The following is a 23,538-nucleotide window of genomic DNA, read 5'->3' on the forward strand; positions in this document are numbered from 1 at the left end:
ACCAAATTCCTGGAGGGCTTTGAGGCTGAGGGGTTTGTCCACATGGAGGGGTCCTGTGGAGCTCCCTGGGTCCCTGTGATGCTGCCTGTAGGATGGTAGAGAGAACGGAGTCATAGGTGCCCACTGACACCAAGAAGCCGGCTGCCCCAGGTGACCCTCGGGTGCTGGCTGGTACTTCCAGGGGCTCTGAGCTGGGCTTGAGGACCTGGGTGCTTATGTGTGTGGCAAGGTGAGGCAGCAGGAGCCCTCTGGCTTGTCCCTGGCTTTTCTGTGATATGAATGAGCAACAGAGCAAGAATTCGGCAGCTACACTGGGACCAGTTGCCCTCGGGCTGTATCATCCCTGAGACCTAACAGAAAATCTTTAGTGAGTTTACCGGGAAGTTGTCTGAAGGTGTAGGGGGCCAGAAGTCCAGGCCTCAATTCATTCCTTCCACCAGTCCTGAGCAGACTCACCTGGGGAGGGGTGACTTCTCTCTCTGTATGCTCCAGTCTCAGATGCTGCCTTTGTCTTTGGGTGCATGTGTCAATTAGAATTAGGTTTGATTATAAGTGACAGAAAAACCCAAATAATATATTTTAAGTAAGACATTTATTTCTCTGTCACATAAATGAAGTCTGGTGGTATTCAGTCCAGGTCTGTTATGATGGCTCTGCAATCATCAGGGATCGAGGCTCTTTCTAACTTATGTTACCACCAATCTACAACATGGCCTCTACCTCATGGTGCAACATGGCTGCCAGAGCTCCAGCCACCATATCAGCATTGCAGCCAGCTAGGAAGAAAGCAGGAAGAGGGACACACCTTCCTCTCGCCTCTGACAAATCATGTCCTGTAACTCACTCGGGATACTTCTCTGCACATCCTATTGGGCATGAATTAATCATATAGCTGCATCTAACCTGAAGGGAGGACGGAAAATGTAGTCTTTAGGCTGGGCAGTCATGTGTCAAGCTTAAAATCAGTGGTCTTGTCACCAACGAGGAAGATCAAACAAATACTGGATTATAACAAGCTGGCCTTGCCAACGCACGCAACCTAAGCAGAGGAGTCCAGATGCCATAGGCTTCCCGTAGGCCCCTGTGGACAGCTGCTTTGCTGTGGGGAGCAGGACTTTGGCTCCCCATCTGGGCCCTGCCTCCAGGTTTGGGACTTGAAGTTCCTCTTGGAGATGTGGTGGCAGGAACACGACGCCCCTGGGGTCTCCAGCAGGGAGAGGATCAGTTTGATGATCAAGGCCAGCCATGCCATCCCAAAGAGGATCCACAGAGACACCATGTTCTTGTACCACAGCGGGTAACTCCGGGAGGGGTTCATCCCTGGGGAAGAGGCAAGGTCAGAGGACAGAGGCCTGGGAGTGTCAGGACCACATTCCCAAAGCAGAGCGGGGTGCATGGCTTGATAATATGAGCAAGGTGAGGGGTCAGCAGAACAGAATATGGGAAATCCAGACTGCTCTGAGATTCCTGGCCTTGTGGTCACCTCCCTAGGAATCCAGGAAGCCTCCTTGGATTGGCACTTGGGTTTGGAAGCTAAATTTCCTCTTTGTCTTTCTGAAGGACTCCATCTATGTCCCACCCCAGTGGTTCCCAAAGTGTGGTCCCTGGACCAGCAGCATTAGCATAACCAGAGAGCTTGTTAGAAACACAGACGTTGGGACGTTCTCCCCAGACCTACTGACTCAGGACCTCTAGGGGCAGGCCCAGCAGAGCCTCCGGGAGACTCTGATGCCTGCTCTGTTGTCTGTCTCTGTGTTCGGTTTTCTCATATCTGAAAGAGGCAGCTTGCTGGAGCCAGGGGACTTAGGAAGAAGCAGCGGAACCTCCAGAGTATGTGTCCTGCCTCGGTTCTTCGTAGCTGTGTCACCTCCATCTGTCTCAACATCCCTCACCTGTGAAATGGGGACTATGGTTTCTCCCCCTTGGCTTTTAGGACAGAGTCCCACATCCTCAGCTCAAGGTCCCCTACCCACTTCTCCAGCACATCTGTCCCCTTCACTGCTGGCCAAACCTCTCTTTCCCCACGGCTCCTCCTATCATCCTTCCTGCCTTGGGGCTTTTGTCTCTGCTGTCGCCTCAGCTCTGAATACTCTTCCTTTCCAATTCCTCTTGACCTGGCCAACATCCCGTCACCCTTCAGGTCTCACTCAGACATCGCTCCCTAGAGCCCAGCCCCCGTGCTCCTGCCGGGTGAATCTTCCTCATCTGTCAGGTGGAGACAAGAGGAGTGTGGACCTCCGACAGCTGTCCGAGGGTCCCGCGGCTCATGCAGCTAAAGCGCTCACACTGTGCCCTGCTCACAGCAGGTGTCCAGGACCTGTACTGGGCTATGGCTTTACTCTCCTGTGGATGCCGCCACACAGTGGGTGCTGGGCAGGCAATGGCTGAGGGGAGGGACAGATGGGCGGCACTCTGAGGTTTAGATGACTCTTGTCAAGGGCCTGCTCTACAACTTAGTTTCCTCCGTCTGCTTCCTGGGGATCCATCTTGCCTCCCTCATCAGATTGGAATCATTCAAAGGGTGGAGATCTGTCCTCCTATTTCCTCGATGTCCTTTTCTGTCTTAGCTCCCTTTACCACACCTCTGTCCACTCCCCATCCCACCCTGCTGGCCTTAAAACAAACTCTGTCCAGTTTCCCCAAGTCTGTGCATCCCCTCTGGACCCCAGCTTGGGGATGAGGGCGTGCCCCGGAGCTGACCTTGGCTGCCTGGCAGGAGCTGGGATTGGATTAGGCTGATTGGGTTATGGGGCCGTGATTGTGCTGACAGCCCCAAATGAGATCAGCAGTGAACCAGCTCTCTGGCCCTGTTACCCTCTAGCTCAGCTCGCTCCTGGTGACAGAGGGGACGAGGCATTCTTCTCTATTTCATTTTTTGTTAGCCAAAATCATAAGTGCAGGAGAGCTGGCAGCTGGCAAGGTGCTCAACTAAGCCGCAAATGCAGTTGAGGAAAGCGAGGGCTATGGGGTCTATGGGGTCAGGGAGGAGCCAGTGGCTTGGACCTGAGGGCTGCTCTGGCCACAGCCTTTGGAAAAGGAGGTGTTGCTGTGAAGACAATGCCCCTGTGGCTGCTGATACAGTGACAATAGACACCTGTGTCCAGGTGCTGGACCCCAGGATTCCCATACAAGAAAGGAGTTAACTGTGTCCCTGGAGAACAAGGACAATTGAGAGATTTGTGGAATCGGGGTGGAACATTCTGGAACACAGGAGGTGTAAGGAGCCCTGGCTTGGGAGCCTATCCCAGACTTGACCTGCCGTGCCTGCTCTGTGACTTTTGCAGATCACTTCTCTTCTCTAGGCCTCAGTTTCCCCATCTGTATAAGGAAGATCCCTTGCAGACGAAGCGGTCGAGGGCTCCTCTAGTGCAGTCACTCGCCACAAGGCACTGAAATGGCTGCAGAGGTTGTGCATCTCTGGACGTGTGGTGAAGGGGCACTGTCTGTCCACTGCCTCCAGGCAGGAGCAGTCTGCCCAGGCAGCCCCTCTGAGCTCAAAGGGCCCTCGCAGTTTTGGGCGAGGTCTCTGCAGTTGGGGTGTTTTGGTAGAAGGGACTCTGGAGGCCTGTGCCCTGTACACCAGCCTCCTCCCGCTCTGCTGCTCCCACAGGGCATCTCATGGGGCAGCAGGACCCTGAGCAGCCCTCCCGCTCCTCACTGCCCCTTCCTTGATGTTGGCCCGGGCCTTTCCTCCCATTTCCAGGGTGCCCACGTCTAGAGAGGACTGCCCTGTCCTTTCCCTGCTCTGCCCCTCCGCAGGGGACTGCAAGGCCTCAGGACATACTCAGAGAGGTTCCCATCCACCCCATGTCAGCTTCCCCAGGCCAGCTTCTGAGGGAGGCTGCTGCAGGACCCCGCAGGCCACACAGCCCTGGCTGAAGCTGCTGCAGGACCCCACAGGCCACACAGCCCTGGCTGAAGCTGCTGCAGGACCCCGCAGGCCACACAGGCCTGGCTGAAGCTGCTGCAGGACCCCGCAGGCCACACAGCCCTGGCCGAAGCTGCTGCAGCTGGTCAGAACAGGATTTCACAGTGGCCAGTGTGCAGCATGGAAGGGACAGATCTCAGAGTGGAGAGGGAGGCAGGGACAAGGTCACGTAGAAGACCCTTGAAGGCCCAGTTATGGATTTTGGACTTCATCCAAAGACTGTGGTAAAACACTGAAGGTTTTCAGATGAGCTAGGCAGGTGACACGTTAGCATTATAATTTTTAAAGGTTATAAGAACCAAGGGGGGACAAAGATAGGAGCTGCACGACTCCACGGGTGCCACCCTCATTATGCTCTGTGTGGATGGGAACCCTCTGGGGTTGTGCAGTGCCCAACCTGTGCAGCTGTATGCAACAGTCCTGCCTCCACTAGGGGAATGGCCGTGGGGATAGAGAAGAAATATTCAAGAATCATTCTAGGAGCTGAACGGAGCAGGTGTGGCCCTTGGAGCTACTGGGCTCAGCTCTCCTCAGACACCTCTCTCCATTCTGAGGGTGAAGATGGGAACATGACCCCGTTGGAAGAAACCTTCCCAAGGACATCCTTCCAGAGCCAGAGCCCTCCTCCCGGGATGGGTGCAGCATGAGGCCCCAGCACCAGGCTCCTCTTCCTGGAGAAGGAGAGCCTCAGGGAAGGGAACCTTGCAGAGGCCAGAAGGCACTGAGGGGGGTCTTAGCGATCCCCTAGCCTAAACCCCTCATTTTACATACAGGGTCACTGAGGCTCAGGGAGCAGGCATGTGAGGAGAATGGAAAGGTGGAGGTTTGAAGTCAGACAGATCAGAATTCATATCCTACTAGCTGTGCAATCTTGGGCAAATGGCTGGGCCTCTCTGAGCTTCAGCTTCCTCCTCAGTAAAATGAGGGTGACAGCTGTCACCCTAGGTTGCCTGAAGACTTAGGTGTTCGTTATTTGGTAAAACCTCACTTCAATATCAGGGCTGGGTTCTGTCACTGAATGAATGAGGAAGGGCAGGGCCTGCTCAGCTCTTTAGGGTCATGGATCAGAGCAAGGACACAAAGGCCCTAGAGGCCAGTGCGCTGGTACTGCCAGTGGCCACTGCTCATATGGGGAACCTTCAGGGGCAGGGAGAGGAGGGGGATGATGAGGCCGAGGTGGGGCCTCAGCCACCCCTGCCACCGCACAGAATGTCCCTCCACTGCCACCTGCTGGCATCTGCCTCAGATTGGTTAAGCAAGGCTAGTGGCTCCTGGGGCCCCATCTTGCCCACATTGGGTGGTGGCTGCTGATTAAACCCACTGTAGGCCCTCTGGACCATGCGGTCCTTTCTTGCTGGCACTCAGTTTGGCTGCCAATTGTTTTCCAACAGGGCTTGGGGGAGGCTGGGGTTTCTGTGTCTCCTGGATTCTCCTGCCTGATCCCTGTGGGTTGTGACCCCCAGGCCAAAGCAGTGGTGCAGCCTGGCATTCCATGGGGGCAGGGTGAGGTGGGGAGAAGAGACCCTGGGGTAAGGACAGGCGAGGGAGTCAGGTCAGGACGCCCCTTATCAGGAGAACTCTAAGAACAGTAAGTGAGCTTGTGGACATGCGAGGACCTCTCAGCACTCATCAAGATGGGCAGGAGCAACCTAGGCCCCATCATACAACAAAGGTGGGCTGAACTTGCCTATGACCATGTCCTCTGGACTCTGGGCCTCCACGCCCCCCAGAGGGCCTGGCGCAGAGCAGGTGCCCTGCACACACCAGCTACAGGAGAGGCGGGAGGGAGGTGGAGGTGGCTGGATCTCTGGGCCGCCCACAGTGGGCTCTCACCGATCACGTAGTCGCCATAGCCCACGGTGCTGAGGGTGACGAAGGAGAAGTAGAAGCCCTCCATGTAGCTCCAGCCCTCCATGTGCGAGAAGAGCAGCGGAGGCAGCAGCAGGAACAGCAGGAGGCCCAAGAGGAGGGTGCCGGAGCCCGCCAGCCACCGTGCCTTGGCCGGGTCCTGTGGTGCACACGGCGCCCCAGACCACAGGTGACCTTTGCACAGGGCCTGGGAGCTGGGGGAGCAGACGGCCTGGGGGTGCTGAGCTGGAGGCAGGGGAGCGCCTTTCCCCAGAGAGAAGGGGCTGTCCAGGCCTTCTTCACCTGCCTTGTGGTCTCCAGGTTTCCAGCCAGGAGCCTCAACCCTTCCTGTCTGACAGGTTCTACCCTGTGTCCACCACAGATGTCCCTTTATTACTAAAGACCCCATTCTGGGCAGTGTCCCCAACCCCGCCACATCCCCACCAGTAACCCCTGCTCCTACCCGATTCTCCCCACAGTCCCTCATTCTAGAAGGGACCCACCCCTCCCCCCACTCCAGCAGCCCCCTCACCTGCCAGGTGCCCCCCAGCCTGCGGGCACAGGAGTATATTCCCCGCTGCATGAGATGCCCCAGTCGGTTGAGCACCACGAGGTTGAGCGGGATCCCCACAAGAGCAAAGAAGATGCAGAAGAGGCGGGCAGCCATTGTGTGGGGTCTCAGGTTGCCATAGCCTGAGGGAGAAGGGGACACTTCAGGGGACCTTTCCAGCCCAGTCCTGCCCACTCTCCACCACAGCCCCACTCCCCAGGCCACCCTCAGGGCCTTATTCCAACCCACTCCTGATGTGGGCAGCTGGTACTTATTAAGGCCTTCCTTCCTTGTGCCGGGCACTGTGCAGGGAGCCCTATACATTCATTCCCTCAATTCATCCTCCAAGACACCCTTCCAAACCATGACTGTGCCCCACAGTTTATGCATCAGAGAACAGAAGCTCTAGAGGCGAGCGGTGTGCATGAGTCAAACCCACCATGTGCAAGAGGCTTCTTTCCTCTCTCATTTCCTCCTTCTCTGGGTGGACAGAGGGATGTGGGGGAGGGGCAGGGCCTCCAGCTGCTGCACCTTCAGTATCTGCTGCATCAGTCTAGCTAGGCCACAGTGTCACCAGGCTGCTGCCAGCCATGGCTGGGCATGGTGGGGCACTAAAGCTGGCCGTCCCTGCCAGTGCAGTGCTCCTCTAGCAGGCTCCCTGTGCTCCCCATCACCTGGCCAGACTCCCTCAGCTGCACTGCAGTCTGCACTCTTCCCACCCAGGCCTCCTTCCTTCCCTTTCTCCTTTCACAGGTGTCAGACCTGCTGCAGCCTGAGGCTTTCACCTTTTATTCCTGCTCCTTTATCCTTCAAAGGCTCCTCCGCTCAATATATTTTTTGCACACCTAATTCTGTCTTGATGACTAATTCCTGGAGGACCCAAACATACCCGACTCCCTCCCAAACCCATCCAGCAGTGAGTGGCAAATAAATGATGGACCATTAGCTGACCCGGCGGAGGTGGAAGCTGGGACATCTGGTCATGAAGATAAGGGTAGGGGGAGGCTGGGGGAGGAAGAGACGCTCACAAAAGTGTTCTATCCACCCAGTGTTCTTTTCTCCTCCTCCTCCTCTGTCTCCACTTCTTGGTCACCACCACTGTCTTATCTTTCTAAGATGCAGACCTGATCACATCATCACCCAGTTTATAACCTTTTATTTGTCTTCATGTCCGCTGGGGAAAGTCCAAACTCTTGCTCAGCCTATCTCTGAGCCTCATCTGGTGTCCCTTCCCAGCTCTGGTCTCACTCCAGCCCCATGGAACCCCCAGGCCCTCTCATGACTCTGTGCCTTTGTTTATTTTTATTTACTTATTTATTTTTTGAGGCTGGACAGTACAGGGATCGAACCCTGGCCCTTGGTGTTATCAGCACCACACCGTAACCAACTGAGCTAACTGGCCAGCCCTCCTCTGTGACTTTAAACATGACGCTCCGTTTGCCAAGACCACACTTCCCCTCCCCGCCCACCTACAAATGACCCTTCCAGGCCCCGACTCTCAGTGGAGTGGCTCCTTGTCCAGGGCTTCCCAGCCCTCTGCCTAGGCTTTGAGGACAACTGCGCTGGTGACAATGATTGGATCCCGTGTCTGCCTCCTCCAAGTACTGGGAGCCCCTCAAGAGCAGGGGCTGGGCCTTGACCATCTTCATATTCTCAGCAACAGGCACAGGACCTGACCCTTAATAGGTGCTCACCACTGTGTGTGTGTGGAGTGAGTACAGGAACGAATGCTGGATGAATGAATGAGGAAATACACAAATGAATGTGTGAATCAATGAAAGAATGCCTCCCATGCTGCCCATATCATCGCCTCACTTTCCTGCTCCCTGAGATGGGACCAGCACACCCCGCACTCTCCTGTACTGTATTGAAGCTGGTGGTTTACATCCACCCCCCACCTTACTGAGGGGTCCTGGGAGAGGCCAGAGCACATTCGAGTCCAGAGCATGGGCTTTGGAGTCTGATGCACTTCCTAGATTTGAATCCCTGTTCTGCCCCTTGCAGGCCATGGGACCCTGGGCAAGTGGCTATACCTTTCTGAGCCTCTGTTTCCTCATCTGTAAAATGGGGACATTGACATCTGCCTACAGTGTAGTGCAGGGATGAAATAAAGCAATGGTGGTGTGCTGTAGATGGGAATGTGAGCCCTCAAGCATCTAGTATATACAAGGTACTAAGCATATGTTTGTTGAATGAGTGAATGGATGAATGACCAAACTCCTCCGAACTGGCTGCTGGTCTGAGGACCTGAGGCCTCCTCTTGAGCCCCATCCATCTTCCCCCCTTGGCCTTTATAGGTGCCCCCTTCTACCGGAGAGAGCTCTTTCTGTCGGCTTCTAGGGAGAGGTAACCCCTCCACTTCTCTTCTACCTCCTGGCCGAGCCCTCCTCCTCCAGCTGTGGGTCACCGCCAAGTCCCATCTTCTGTTCCTGGGGATCTTTTCACTCAGTTCTCAGCCATGGCTTGGTGGCACTTAGATTCCAGCTCTGGGAGGACCCCCACGGAGGCCTGCAGCTTTCCAAGGCTGACTTTAAGTGGGTTTTCTCCTCTGCATCATTCTCAGTCATCCCTCAGGTCAGCAAAATCAGTGGCTAGCAATGAAGCCCTCACCCACCTGTTCAGAGCCAGGTGGTCACAGCCCCATCTGAGCCACTTCCCACTCCAGCATGTCTCCTGACTGCCACCTCTTCACCTTGCTAGGAGCCCTGGGCACCCTGTGAGGTTCCCACAAAGCCCTCTTGATTGGGCTTCTCTGCACTCTCTGAACTCAGCCCTCGTTTCCAACCCTCTCCAGCTGCCTGGACCTCCTTCCTGTTCCCAGACACACCAGGCCCACTCCTACCTCAGGGCCTTCACACTTGCTGGCAGAAGGTTCTTTCCTCAGACACCTGCATAGCACAGTTTAGTCATGTCTCTGCTTCAATGTCTCTGTGTCAGGGAATCCTTCAATGGCCACCCCATCTACAATAAATAGCCCCCATCACTAGGAAACCTCCTTAACTGGCTTTACTTTTCCACGAGCACCTCCCACCACCAGATTCTTGTCTAATATCTGTGTGTTGATTGCATGTCCCTCACACCAGAATGTCAGCTCCACAAGGGCAGGGACCTGTATCCCCACCCCTAGAAACGGGTCTGGCCCACGCTAAGCACTTGATTTATTTGTTGAATGAATGAATGAACAAATGAGAAAACTAGACCCTGGTGGGAGTGTAAAGATGAAGAAACACCATCCTGGCCAGTCCCCCGGGGGCTCAGGGTCCTCCCAAACACGCTTGTTTCGAGGATCATCCAAGCTCCGACGTAGCCCCGAGATCCGCTTCCAAGAAGCACTGGCGGATTTGAAACTAGATGGAGAGTCCTGTGGGCGCTCTTGCATCACCCCACTCCGTGAGGAACAAAGGCTGGGACACTGGCATCATAGAGAGAGGGTCCTGGCTGGCCAGGAGCTTGAAGGCCCTGGCTGGGTCACCGGTGATGTCAGCCTGCCACCTGGTGGTGAGTCCAGTGTCACGTAGGGGCTGGGGTGAATGCTGAGGGCAGAGGGGACTGGCTGGCCCGACTTGCTTTATTTCCTGGCCTTCAGAGCTGCAGGGATCTAGCCTGCTCTTCTCACAACAGCCCCTGAGCATATTCCTGGGACAAGTTCTGCCTTGGATCTCCTGCAGGGCAGGGCCAGTCCAGGTGTCACCATGTGTGAGGAGGAAAGGGGCCTGGGGACAATGGCGATGAGGAATGTTAGTGAGCTGAGGAGAGGCCTCTGGAGATGGAGGGCTGTTGTCTGGAGGGAGGGAGATGGGTGGAATGGCCACCTCTCCCAGGGCTGAGAACAGGGGGTCTAAGGCTCTTTCTCTGGATTTCTGCCTCTTCTTCCTTCCCAACTTTCCCCTCACTTCCTCCAACCACCAGCCCTAGGCCTCAGTGTTGAGTGGGCTCAGCTGAGGAGACCTGAACACTTTCAGTGTCCAGAGGCATTTTTCCTGCTCCACTGGGAGATCCTCTACCTCCTGAAAGGCTGGGTGAGGCAGAAATCCCCTGGAGCACTGGGAGAGGCCCAGGATTCTGCCCTCAGGTCATGTCCATGCTGCAGAGCTGGACTACACTTTGAGGAGTAAGGCCCTAGGTGACCCTCCAAAAGGCAACTGGCCCCAATGCCCCTCAGAGAAAGGCCACCTTCCCTGGCCCCCTCCACCCTGGCCCCAACTGGCCCTTACCGATGGTGGTGATGGTGGACACGGAAAAGAAGAAGGAGCCCACGAGTTCCCAGCGCCCCATGCTGGTGGTGTTGCTGAGGAGGTTGGCCCCGTCTTTGGAGGCTTGGACAATGTCCTGGAGGAGAGGCTAGAGTGACCACCAGGCTCTGTGGGGTGGGCTGGGCCCCTGCACCCCAACACGCACACTTACGTCTTCACAAGCACTCTTTGATCCCAGCCCAGCCAAGGCAAGTAAGCTCTACCCCTCTAACCAGGGCTCCCCAGGGCAGGGCCCATGGGGACAGCTCCTTCTCCTCTCCTTACCCCAGAACCCAGGTCACGACAAGGTCTGCGCTACCTCACAGGCTGGGAGAACAAGCCTTTGCTTTCTCCCCTGCTCTCTCCCATTCTTGCAACAAGCACTAGGCCAGGTGTGCCACATGGTGCTTTTAGGGGACCTGAAGATGAAAGATACATGACCTCAGCCCTCAGTGGGACAGAGATAAACTTAATGCATTCTAATATAGTGTGGTCAATGCCGCTTTAAGCATTAGGAGGCTGTGTAGTTGCACGATCCTGGGAAAGTTACTCAGTTTCTCTCTGTGTCAGTTTCCTTACCTGCAAAATGGGAATACTCATGAATGCTCATAGTACATACTTCTAGTGCTGTTGCGAGGGTTAAGTGAGTGATGGAGTTTGGATGTGTTGTCCTCTCCAAAACTCATGTGGAAATTTGATCCCCAGTGTGGCAGTGTTGGAAACTGTTTGAGTCATGGGGGCGGATCCCTCATGAATGGATTAATGCTCTCCCTGGGGGAGGAGGGGTAGTGAGTGAGTTCTTAGTCTATTAGATCCCATGAGAGCTGATTGTTTAAAGGACCCTGGCACCTTGTCTCTCCCTCTCTTGCTTCCTCTTGCCATGTGATCTGCTTGTACCCACTGGCAGCCTGCCACTTTCTGCCATGAGTAGACGCAGCCTGAAGCCCGTGGCAGATGCAACCATCACAGAATCGTAAGTCAAATAAACCTCTTTTCTTTATAAATTACCCAGTCTCAGGTATCCTGTTATAGCAACACAAAATGGACTAAAACAGTGAGGTATTATGTGTAAAGTCTTAGAGCAGTATCTGGCCCATGGCAAATGGTAGCAGTTGCTATCATCATCACCATTAGGAATATAAATCTGTAGGAATACAGGGAAGAAAGGTGTTCACTCTGAGGAGGGAGGGGCACAAGGCTTCATGGAGGAGGTGACGTCTTGGCTGGGCCTTCCTTGAGGGTCAGATAGGATCACTACTGTGGAAGAACATTTAGATAGATGAGAAAGCAGGAGCAGAGGCTGGGAGATGAGACCCTTCCTGGGACCTCAAATAGGGAGACTGAGAGGTGATTATTGGGGGTCAAGCTGTGCTTGGTGCTGCCAGGGATGGAGGGGCAGGCTTCATCCAAGGTCACTGAGCAGAGGGGAGGCAGGGCCAGGTCTGCGTGCTTTGTGGCAGCTGGCAGTATAGAAGAGGTGGGCAGACTGGAAGGGGAGAGACTCCTGCAGGGGTGAGTGGTGGAAAGGGCCCGGCCTGCATCCTGCAGGGAGTGATACAGGAGGAACAGAGAGGAAAGACTCAGAAGTCCAGGCTTCTGACCCTTGGTAAGAGCATCAAGGGAGACATCTCAGATGATTTTGAGGGTGTGTGGATGTGGGCCATTGACAGAGATTTAGAACAGGAGGAGGAGCAGGGCTGGGAGGAGGAGGACTGCTTGTTCTTGGCCTTGAGGAATTTGAGAAGTTGCATGCGCATGTCTGGTACCCAGAGGGAAGATCTGGGCTGGGCGTCATCACATTCTGATTCCTGGGATGGCTGAGCCACAGGAGGGTTGAGGAAGGGAGTGAGGTGGGGTTGGAGCGGGAAGGAGCTACAGAGAGGACAGCCTGGCTGAGAACCTTGGGAAACACCCACATTCGCAGTCCCCGCTGAAGCAGGTCTCCTAGTGGTTAACGGCTCCAGCTCATGGCTGTGTAGCCATGGGTTCGTGCTTAACCTCTCTGAGCCTCAGTTTCTCCACCCCTAAAATGGGGATGATAATAACACTACCTGCCCGTGAGGGAGGGGAGAAGGAAACAAGTGAACATGGGTAAAGCTCTGGAAAGGTGCTCGGCTCACGGTAAGTGCCGCGCAGAAGCATTTACTACTGTCGCCGTCACTATCATAGTCATCTTGATATAGCCCAGGCTACTTGCAGCTGGAGTCCATCACCTTCACCAGGAAAGCGTCAGACAGCCTGGGCACCAGGGCCAGGCAAGCGGGCTGGCTGTATGTGTAGAAGTTCGCAGGGGGTGGGTGGCGGTGGCACCACTTTAGGTCCTCAGCAGAGATCGTCCTTGCCCAGCTTAGCTCCGGACCCTGCGGGCCCAGTCCAAGGGTTCAGAGCTCCACCTCCGCTCCCTGCCGGGTCCCTTCCCCCCGGCGCGGAGGAGGCACCCGGACTGCAGGGCGGGGCTTCTGGGTGCAGGCGCCGCTGCCCAGGCCCGGGCTCTGGGCTCTCCGCGAAAGACGTGAAGACCTGGCTAGGGCTCCAAACGTTAATGCATCCGCCAAATCCAGCGGCTGCCAGTCCGGGGCCACCTGCCTGGAGTAGGAAGAGACCACCCACCATCTGGGAGGCCCCGTCCCCATCAGCCCTTCCCAGCATCTGCAGCTGGGGCGCTCGCCCAGCCCTTGTGTCCGAACTGGGAGTAAAGCAAAGCCCGCTCGGCCGCACAGTGGCCCGCGTCCGTCCCTCCTTCTCTCGAACCCGAACCGGGTCTTTGCACCTCGAGCTCCCTCTCCCGTTGCCCCTGACTCAGGCAAGCTCGCCTCGACCCCATCCCACGCACCGTCCGGGACAAGCGCGTCCTGCGCCCCTGTCCCCCAGGCTCCGACGGTCTTGCCCTCGGTCTTGCTCATCCTTAGACTGGAGCCCGCGTCCCCTTCCCTTCTTGCCCTCAGTTCTCTCAGGAAGGTGCCGGGTGTGCCCTTTCATCCTTCGCCCCTCGTCCGACCCCAACACGGCGACCCCCCCATCGCCTGTCCCCCCAGCAGACCAAATCCTCCGGTCCTCGTTCTGACCCGACTGGGTCGGCCCTGCTGGCCCCTGACCCGTGCAAGCGCGCCCCCTGTCGTCCTCCGCCCCAAGTGGCGCCCTCTGGCCCCCTCAAGGAGGACTCGGCACGACGCCGCGCGCTCCTCTGGCCGGAGCGGGGTCCCTCCCGCGGCCGCGCGGCCCGACGCCCCCTCGGCCCCCGCACCCCGCTCGCCCCTGACCCGGATCAGCGAGTCCAGCGCCGGGCCGTCCAGGCAGGTGAAGTTCCGCAGCAGCTCCCACTCGTCGCGCTGGAAGCTGAGGCGGGGGTCCTGCGCCGCGCGGCCCTCCAGCGCCCAGAACACGCCGGTGCCCAGCGCCAGGTAGGCCAGGTAGGTGAGCAGCAGGAGCGCGGTGCCCGGCACCGCGGAGCCCTGGCTCCTGCCCTCGGGCGCCCCGCCGGCGCGCGGTCCCTTCATAGCGGGAGAGGCGGGAGCCCGAGCGGGAGCCGGGAGCCTTGGACGCGAACGAGGCAGAAAGGAAGGGCCGGGTCCCTTCTCTAGCAAACGCCTGCCTGTGCCCGGTTTTCTCTGGAGAGGAGGAGGGCTGGGGAACGGGACAGCCCTGCGCCACCCGCCCCCGATCCAATCCCGGGACAAAGAGACGCTCTGCGCTGTGGGCGTTCGGCCCCGCCTCAAATGTGTGAGCAGTGCTCACCCCCCAGGCCTATAACAGGGAGAAGGAGAAGGCTGCTGGGTGACCGCAGCCACCGCAAGGGAAGGGACCCAGAGCCCCCCAGCGTTTCCTGCAGCAAACAGTGGGAGGGACTCCTGGAAACCGCACTCAGGGGAAGAGAAAGTAGAAGCCAAGTTTATTGTCTTAGGGCCCCTGCCTAAGTCCTTGGGCCCTGGGGCTATCTCCAAGGACACTTGCCTCCCTAGAACTCCCACAGCACTGTCCTTTCTTTTGTGTACCCAAAGCAGAGGGACTCCAGCTGATTGCCACTTGTCCATGAGCTTGGGAGTCAAGAGGAGCCTTGACCAGGGGGCTTGTCCATCCCCGTGTCTGAGGAGGCCCCTTAAGTCCCTCCTCCACCCAGAAGAAGGAAGGACCCAGGGTGTATAAAGAGTCCATGGGGGGCCTCAGTTTCCCAGTCCTCTGTTGGATGACAGGAAGTCCTGGGGTGTAACCTGGTTCCCTCTTGCTGCTGTAGATCCTTTCCTGGGGCTCCCGCCTGAAGCCTCCTCTGCTCCACAGCCTTGCCTCAGTCCTGTCCAGAGGACCCAGCCATTTAGGGGCTTGCTGGCTGTTGGGGTGGTAGGAGAGGTAGGGGCCAAGCTTTCCAGTCCTTGATGCACTGGGCCTTGGGATGGATTGGTCTAAGTCTCTCCTTTCCTTTTGGCCAGAGATGTTGCAATCTGGAAAGAGAAAGTTGCAGGCCTGGAGAACACATTCCCAAGGGAGGCCAGGCCTCCATGGAGCTCATTTCCTGGAAGGCTCTTGGGATCTGCTGGCTCTCCGGCTTCCCAGGGGGGAGTTGGAAAGGCTCTTAGAAGGCAGGGAGGGAGTGATGACGTCTAGGGTGTGTCTTCGGGGCTCAGGGGAGACCATGTCCAGGAAAGTGAGTGGGACACCCAGGAGGTCCTAAGGCTTGTTCACGGACAGCTCTAGACCTCTAGGCAAGGAGAGCTGGCAGGCTTTGAGATGCAGCTGAGCACTTCCTGGAGGCAGATATTCTGTTTACACCAAGATTGTTCCAAAGTCTCTGCCCAGCCCTCCCCTCTCCATGACCCACCCTGCCAACCACTCCCAGGGACTCTCATCCTCCCCTGGGTCTGCTCCCATCCTAATATTTTGGACACTGTGTTGGGGTTGCCTCTCTACTTGTCCAGTCCTTCTGCTAGACTAAAAGCACATCGAGAGCAGGAACTGTCACCACTGTATCCCTAGAGGCTGGCACAGTGCCTGGCACGTAGTGGAGTCCTGGCAAATGCACATTGTGCACTTATCAAATAAGGCAAAGCTAAAGTCACCTTTTGCTTGCTGTCTGTATAAGGTCTCGCAGGGGTGTGCAGAGGGCAAAAAGATCTGGCCACAATGACCCATGTTGGGTTCAACTTTTCTAGGTCACCTTTGAGGGGGAGGGGGCAGGGACTCTGGGATGAGGGTGCATGTCTTGACCCACACACATGTCTTTGATCCTGTGTGTACATCTCCCCTCTGTTATTTTCTTGGACACACCTGTCTCCTTCCTCTCTCTGGAGAGCTCCTGAGACTAGCCCTGGGTGGGAAGTGAGTGGGTCAGGAGAGGAGGGGGCAGGGCAGAAATCCAGGGTGGGCTGGCGAGGCTGGTAAGGGCTGCCGGGGCCACTTGGGGATCTCATGCAGAGATGGGGATCTTCTGAGGTCTGGGGAGCCCGTCATGGACAGGGGCTTTCCCATCTTGAGGCCGAGGCACCTGCTGAGCAGCCAGAGGTGGGAGCACCTGTGCAGAAGCTGGGAACCCAGCGGGAGGATCAGTGCCAGCCATGCCAGGCCCAGGAGGATCCAGATGGCCGCCAGGCTCCGGTACACAGAGATGTAATGCTTGCTGGGACCTGTGCCTGCCAGGCAAGGGGACAGCACCAATGCCAGGGGGCTGAGGGCACAGCCACCTCCAGGTTTCTTAGGGACTCCCACCAGCCAGGATGCTCTCTCCCTCGTCCTTATGACAAGGATCAGCAAGGGAGGTTGCTGGGGAAATGGTGAGGGGTCCTGGACCAGAGACTTCTCAGGATGTTATTGAGAATTCACAGTAGCCTCAGACATCATTTGGCTCCCCTGAATAACCAGGGGTTATCTGACCCTCAGTAGTTATCCTCTGCTGACATCTCTCCATCCCCTGAGTCCCAGTGGGCCCCCACCCTGAGATATGTAACTATCTGAAGCCGATGGTGCTGAGAGTGATAAAAGCAAAGCAGAAGCCCTCGCAGAAGCTCCAGCCCTCCACATGGCCAAAGATCATAGGCGGGAAGATGAGAATGGCCAGCGACCCCAGGGTCAGGAGCAGAGCCAGACCCAGGACCTGCAGTAGCTGGGAGGGAGGGACCTGCCCGAGTCCACTTGGAAGGCTCCAGGATTGCATGGGTGTGGGAAAGGTCAGAGGCAAACTTGGGAGTGGGGCTGGGCCATAGCCAGGTCCCTTCCCTGCCCTGCAGACTTTGGGGTGGAGGTTGTATCTATGTGTGTGTGATTTTGCCCAGAGAGAAGAAAGATTTGGGCAGAAAGATTGCGTTAGAGGATCATGGAAGAATTTGGAGACCTTACGGGCTTGGGGATGTCACTTGAGCAGTCCCCTGGGAACTCAAATCTAGGACAAAGGACTGTCATTGAACTGTCCCAGATTGCTGTGCACTCCTGCCCTCCTAGCATGTCTCTGGACTTGCAAGGGGCTGGCTAAGAGGGTGGGCACTGGGGACATGCTGGGTGGCTTGGAGCTTATTTTCGATGACAGGAAAGGAAATTAGAGCTCTGTGATGACCACAGAGATGCGCTGCCCAGATCCCCTTCAAAGAATGACTGTTGACCAGCTCCAGCTCCTTCAGGACATACTTCACCTTCAGAGAACCGCCTGGCCCTAGGGCATACCCTTCCCGGGAAGGTGCTACCCCATGCCTGACTGAGGCAGGGATATTACATTCTGTCCATTCAGCCCACCACAGGACAAGTCCAGTGGCCCATACATGCTGCAGAGCTCCAAGAAGCCAGGCCTCGTCCAGTTTGCATCAAAGTTCAGCTTCTCCCTCTGCCCAACCTTGCATCTGCCCAACCTTGCATCTGCCCCTTCTCTTCCATAAGTGTCTACGCCAGCACCCTGTATGCCAAACTCTGTCTCAGCATCTGCAACTGATTTGTCACAGCAGGGCTGTAAAGGACAGAGAGCCCCTACCTGGGAGCACCTTGACAGGTCCTCTCACCTCTTGAGGGTGGCGAGGTGGGTACGCAGCTCCGTGCCTAGGTGAGAAAGACCTCATTGAGCGGGATGACCACCAGGGCATAGAAGACACAGAAGATTCGACCTGCCTCCGAGCTGGGCGCCACGTTTGCATATCCTGCAGGGGGAGGTGGAGAGTGCAAATATGGGGAAGAGAAAGTTCAGAACTACGTCTGCTCCTCCTCTCTAGGCTCCAGCAGAGGTTTGTCTTCCACCACCTCTGGGGGTGGAGGAAGCTCCCCTGTTCCTGTGAACTCTGCTAAATTATCTTTATTTATAGAAACACTGCTCATCTTTGAAGGCCCACCTCAAATGACACTGCCTCCATGAAGCCCTCCTGACTGCCGCCCTGCTCCTCCCTGCTGAGTGTGGCTCCCATAGTGCTTTGTGTCATTCCTATCTAATTATCTACTTTGCCTTACGTTATTGTTTTTGGTGAGCTTTTCTTATCCCTCTTTATTTGATTGGAAGCTTCTTGAGGGCTCCTTTACCGGATTGGATCAAACTGGGTCTAATCCAAGTTTATATCCCCCACCCCGAGTCCATCACTCTGCCTGGAATGTCGTCTGAGCTCAAGGAAAGGTGTGTGGAATTGGACTTAATTGAGTGGATAGGGAATATCTGGGTTAGCAGGGGTTTACCTTGAGGGAATAGGTTTTCTGGCTGAGGAAGTGTGGCTGTCAGTGCCGTGTCCCCTGGGTCACCTAGGACTGCAACTTTGGTGGACAGTCCTGTACACAAATTACCTCTCACCCCAAGTCCCTGAATCTCCCTCTACCTGAGAGATTTTTTTTTGGCTGCAAGAGTTTGCTTGGTCTATGGGCACGTCCAAAATGGTGGGCAGTTAGCACACCCAGTATCAGCTTTCAACCAAGGAGGACAGGAGCTGGTAGATGAACAGCCCCTCATTTTTGCCCCTGTCTGGGACCATTGTGAGGATGGGCTCTACCTAGCCTCTCAGATGGCCACAAGTGGGGGTGAGCCCAGGCTCCCAAGCCAGTGCCCTGCTCATTAGTGCAAACTTCATTGCCTTCCTCTTCCTCCCATTTCACTTGCCCACTTATCTGCCTATGTTTCCAGAATTATCTTCTAGATAAACCACATCCTTGTCTCAGCATCTGCTGTGGGGGATCCCAAGCTAAGACAGGGGACTTGGGGAAGCCCTTCCCTACCCCAGCCCTTTACCTATGGTGGTGACAACCATGCCTGCAAAGCAGCAGCTGCTGCTGAAGTCCCAGTTGCTGGGGAAGGAGAGTTGCCTTTGGGATTCAAGCCTTTCACTCAGGCTTCCATGATGACCTGTGGGGGTGGGGGTGGGGGGGTGGCCTGGGCGACGGGGAAGAGGGAGCCGCCCTACTGTGCACCAAATGTCACCAAGCTCTTGGTATGATGCTTATCTCATTAATGATGTTCTTAGATAGTATCATTCCCATTTCATGGAAAAGGAAACAAAGGTTCAGAGTGGCTAAGTGACTTGCCCAAGGTCATTGGTCTCTAAGTCCAGTGCCTGTTCCCCTGGCCAGGACTGACTGAGGTGTGGGCTGTGAGCCTGGGCTGGTGGAGGGTGTGGGCGAGGTGGAGGATGCTCAAGGAGGGGTCCAGGTGAGAGAGGTGCTGACAGTCAAGAAAAAGACGCACATGGTTTGTTAGAACAGTGGGGAGATTTCAGGTGGAATGTTCCTGAAAGGGTTTGCTGGAGAACATGGGGTTTGGGGACCACAGGGAAGCCATTGGGCTGCCCTCCCATAGGGCTGGTGGTGGGGGACAGAGAACCCTGTGTTCTCTGAGCTTCCAGGTGAAGGCAGCTTTGCTCTGCTGCCTTCTAGTGAGCCCCAGCCCACGCCTACAGGAGAAATTCCATCAGAGGCCAGGACACAGGTTGTGTGTGTGTAGTGGTGGTGTGTATGTGTGGTGTGTTGTATACATGTGTCATGTGCATGGGTACTGTATGTTGCACATGTGTGCATGTTTTGTGTTTGTGTGTGTTGCATCTGTGTTTATAGAACTTGAATCTTTGCAGGCTAAAGTCCAAGTCCCTGGGTCTCTGGACCCAGCCCTCTTGGAGAATTGGTAGGCTTCCCTTCCCTGTCCCCAACCCCTCCCCTTTAGCTGTGAGTTGTCCCAGAGCAGCAGCACAGCCTTGCCACCTGGTAGAGCCCCAAGGCAGTAGAGGAGTGTGGCGGCTCTGACTTCCAGTTCCTGTGGGCACCTTTCCCACTGTCTGGGTGAGTGCGCTCCAGCCAGGGTGGGGGTGGCCCTGGTGGGCTGGGCCGGTCTGGGTGTCCTCAGACACTGGCTGTCTGCTTCTTCTCACTTTGGCAGGAACTGGCCTCTGAAGATGTGGACTTTGGCCTCCCTGTCTTTCCCACACACCCAGAGAGGCCGGGGCCAAACATTCCCAAACACACCTGCTCCCTGCAGACCCTCATCTTTGTGGGCAGTATTTGCCCTAGTCCCGGGGCATCCCCCACCACAGACCTGCGGCTTTCCATCCTGTGGAGGAGGGACCTTGGTGTCAGGGAGGGTACTGACTGTGGGGTCGGTTCATGCAGCATGCGCGGTGGCATTTTCTTTTCTAGGAACACACGTGGTGGAGAAAGAGGGAGACTCGCTAGTTCTGTGAACCTGGGTGAGCCTGTTTCCTCATGGAGACAGTTTTGAATACTGCTTTTAATACTGTTTATGGTTCTGTGTGTGTGTGTGTGTGATGTGAGCAGATATGTGCGTTCTCCCAGAATCTTACCCCAACATTCTTCTGCCTCCCAGCTGGACTTCCCCTTGCAAATAAGCCTCTCTGGAGGCAGAGGACTCTCAGGGAGAGGGAGGACCCAGGAGGCTAATCGGTGGCACCTCCTTGGTGCTGCATGAAGCTGGTGGCCTCCCTCCTTCCCATTTATAGCGTGAGTTAGATAGAGCCCAGCTACCGATCCTTCCACACCCTCCGGCTCTGGGTCTCTCCTCTAACCAGGAGAGAGTTTAGGGTCCCCAGGGCGTCTGCCTTATTCCCCGGGTTTGGGGAGGCTCCTGAACCTTTCTCAGCCCTGATATGAGTACTGTGGCCCCAACCCTGACTCTGTCCAACAGGGAGCAAGGAAGTGAAGCCTGAGGCTGTAGGTCTCATTTCCTGGAAGAAAGAGCCGGGACAGGTCTCTCACAGCTGCAGAGAGTTCTCTTTGACCACACGGGCCACGCATCATCTGCTAGGCCAGCTGTCCTCTATGTTGAGGGGGCCTCGGCCTCACCTGAAGGCTTGTTAACACAGCTGGCAGGCCCCACCCCAGAAGCCCTGAGTCAGTGGGTCTGGAGTGGCCCGGATTATTTGCATTTCTAACAAGCTCCCAGGAGATGCTGTTGCTGCTGGCTCTGGGGCCACACTTTGAGAACCGCTGCTCTAGGCTGTACCTTGTCTCCAGCACCTGTGCAAATTTGTGTGGTGGAGAGCAAGGGCTCCAGAGCCGGAGGCCTGGGTGCGAGTTCTGTCTTCACCACTAACTGTGCAGCCTTGGCCAACATACTCCACCTCTCTGTGCCTCTCATCCACAAACTGGAGATGGTGATAGTGACAGGTAATTAAGAGAAAACGCGCAACCCCAGGCAATGCATCAGGATTGGACTAAGCCCATCATGCCGAACCCATTCTGCACTGTTTTAGGCACTTTGTACAGGCTCAATGCATGCCAGTTAGCGTGATGATTCTGCTCTTGGTCTGTTTCCTTGCAGTGGGTGTTGTCACTCACTTGACTCCCTGGTCTCCAATGAATTCACCTTCCCCTGCAACACCTGGTGTTGTCTTGTTTCTGGGAGAGAAGGAAGCAGAGGAGGCCCAGGCAAAGGTGACCTACTCTGCCACCAGAGAGGACCCCCGTGGAACCAGGGGGTGAAGGCCAGCATGGTGGCCGCTCCTCATGTTTATCTGTGTGTCCCACCCACAGCCTTCAGCCCAGGGACATTAGCTGGGGAGAGGGCAGAAGGGCAGCAGCCCTGGAGTTGGGGTAGGGCAAGTGCAGAAATGTGAGAGAAGGAAATTTGGACAGCATTGATGACACTGACACACAGTCCGTGCTTGTGCAGCAAGTGACAGCTTAGAGAGTGCTTTTAATCTGCTGTCAAATGTCTGCAGCACAGATATGATTATTCTCTTCACCTTATAATGAGGACATTTTGATCCAGAGAGGTTAAGTGACTTGCTGAAGGTCACACACCAATCCAGTTGCAGACCTGAGGTCAGAATCCAGGACTAGGTCGAACCAAGCTCTCCGTTGCCACCACACTATCTCTGCTTCCAAAATGGGCATCAGCCTCTGGGTGGTGGCTCTGGGTTCTGCCAACCTTCCCAAGCCTCTCCATCCCATTTCCACCTTGCTCCCCTTCACCTGCACAAACTGCTCCAGTGCCCAGCGGTCCAGGCCAGTGTAGTTCTCCAGGAAGTGCAGCTTCTCAAACTGAATCTGGTCCCTGGACTAAGCCTCAGATCACTTCTCCAGCAGCTGGAAGATGGTGGCACCAGACCATAGGTAGCAGACATAGGCCAGCAGCAGGGCCAGCACCCAACCACCCTGGCAGCTGCAGAGCCCAGTGCTGGGCATGGCGTGGCCAGGACCCTGTCAGGGCGGTGGGGCTGGCTATGGGGTAGAGATGGGCAGCAGGTGAGGGCCTGAGCTCAGGATCCTGCTGGCCTTGCCCACTGCGTTGGCGCAGGTGTCTGGAGGCTGGGGAGTGTGAACAGTGCATCTCAGCTTGGCTGCACTACGTGCTGTGAGTGCAAACAGGCCTGCCACCTCCCACCCAGCCTTTTTTCCATGGACAGCAGCAAGTCAGTGGCACAGACACCTCAAAGGGACCTGCCAGGTTCTCCTGAGGTCATCGTGTCTCACCCTCCTTCTCCAAGTTAGATGGATTTTTTCTGAGCCAAATCTGATCTGTGTGCATACTCTGCCCAGGCCTGAATGGGCTCTCAGCAGCCCCCAGCTTCCTCATCTGTGAAGGCTTCAAGCTCCCAAGCTCAGGAGCTTAGAAGAATCAGAATGGGTGTGAATAAACCTTCTACTCAGTTGCCTTGACTACCAAATGAGGCTAGGAATTGTTCTGCCTGTTGGGGAAACCCAAAGAGGAGTAAATTGGGTGACAAGTCAGGGCAAAGTAAATAGACAAGTGATCGTCTTTCTCAACCCTGGTGCTTGATGCTGCTAACAAATTGGATGCATGGGCTTTAGCTTTTGCTGATAATTTATCTTGCTTGAAATCCTTTAGCAGGTGACCTTCAGAGGATATGTTGGTGAGATGTATATGTGAATAAAGAAGAAAATAAAAGGAATATCTGGCATTAACAGTGGCCCACTGTGGGTGGGTGTAATTGAGGGTGCTTTCCTTTCTGTATCAGTCCCTTTCTGTTGTTTATAACAAAATACCCAGAAGTGGGTACTTTGTAAGAAAACAAAATTTATGCTTGCGGTTTCAGAGGCTGGGAAGACCAAAGTCCAGGGAACATATCTGGTGAGGGTCTTCTTTGTTGGTGGCTTTACAGCAATGCAGGGGTTTTATATGGCAGAAAATGGCCGACCAGAAAGAGAGACTCATGTGCTCTCCTTTTGAAGCCCTCAGAACCACTCTCTTGACCAATGTTGTTAATCCATTCATTATGGCGTGGTCCTGCAATCAAATCACCTCTTCAAGGCCCCACCTTTCAATTACCGTCATAGGATTCCCATGCTCAACAGTCACAGTGAGAATGAGCCTCTACTATAAGAACTTTGAGGCACACAATTCAATTAATCCACAGCACTTTCTACTCTTTGCTCGTGTGTGTGTGTGTGTGTGTAACAGCTTTATTGAGATGTAATTTACATACCATAGCATTCAAACATTTAAAGTGTACAATTCAATGGTTTTTAGTACATTCACAGATATGTGCAAACCATCTCCACAATCAATTTTAGGACATTTTTAACACCTCAAAGAAAACCCCCCTACATTTTAGCTCTCAGCCCCC

At 55.5% G+C, this 23,538-nt stretch overlaps 2 protein-coding genes across 2 annotated transcripts; both read right to left on the reverse strand.

Moving 5' to 3' along the window:
* Nucleotides 1-1,039: 1,039 nt before the first annotated feature.
* On the reverse strand, nt 1,040-14,055 carry LOC134379277 (potassium channel subfamily K member 17-like). Its single transcript, XM_063098470.1, has 5 exons — nt 13,819-14,055; nt 10,541-10,655; nt 6,309-6,469; nt 5,762-5,936; nt 1,040-1,320 (listed from the first exon to the last, which is right to left on the reverse strand). Exons 1-5 carry the CDS (start codon nt 14,053-14,055, stop codon nt 1,040-1,042), a joined length of 969 nt encoding a protein of 322 aa, XP_062954540.1.
* Nucleotides 14,056-14,718: 663 nt separating this feature from the next.
* On the reverse strand, nt 14,719-22,135 carry KCNK16 (potassium two pore domain channel subfamily K member 16). The gene is given in 8 exon segments (XM_063098095.1): nt 14,719-14,846; nt 16,039-16,214; nt 16,495-16,649; nt 17,505-17,578; nt 17,581-17,667; nt 18,735-18,797; nt 18,800-18,848; nt 21,923-22,135. Coding segments are annotated over 8 exon segments (945 nt in total).
* Between the last annotated feature and the right edge of the window lie 1,403 nt (nt 22,136-23,538).

This window comes from Cynocephalus volans, chromosome 5 (genome assembly GCF_027409185.1).
Source record: "Cynocephalus volans isolate mCynVol1 chromosome 5, mCynVol1.pri, whole genome shotgun sequence".
Classification (NCBI taxonomy): domain Eukaryota; kingdom Metazoa; phylum Chordata; class Mammalia; order Dermoptera; family Cynocephalidae; genus Cynocephalus; species Cynocephalus volans.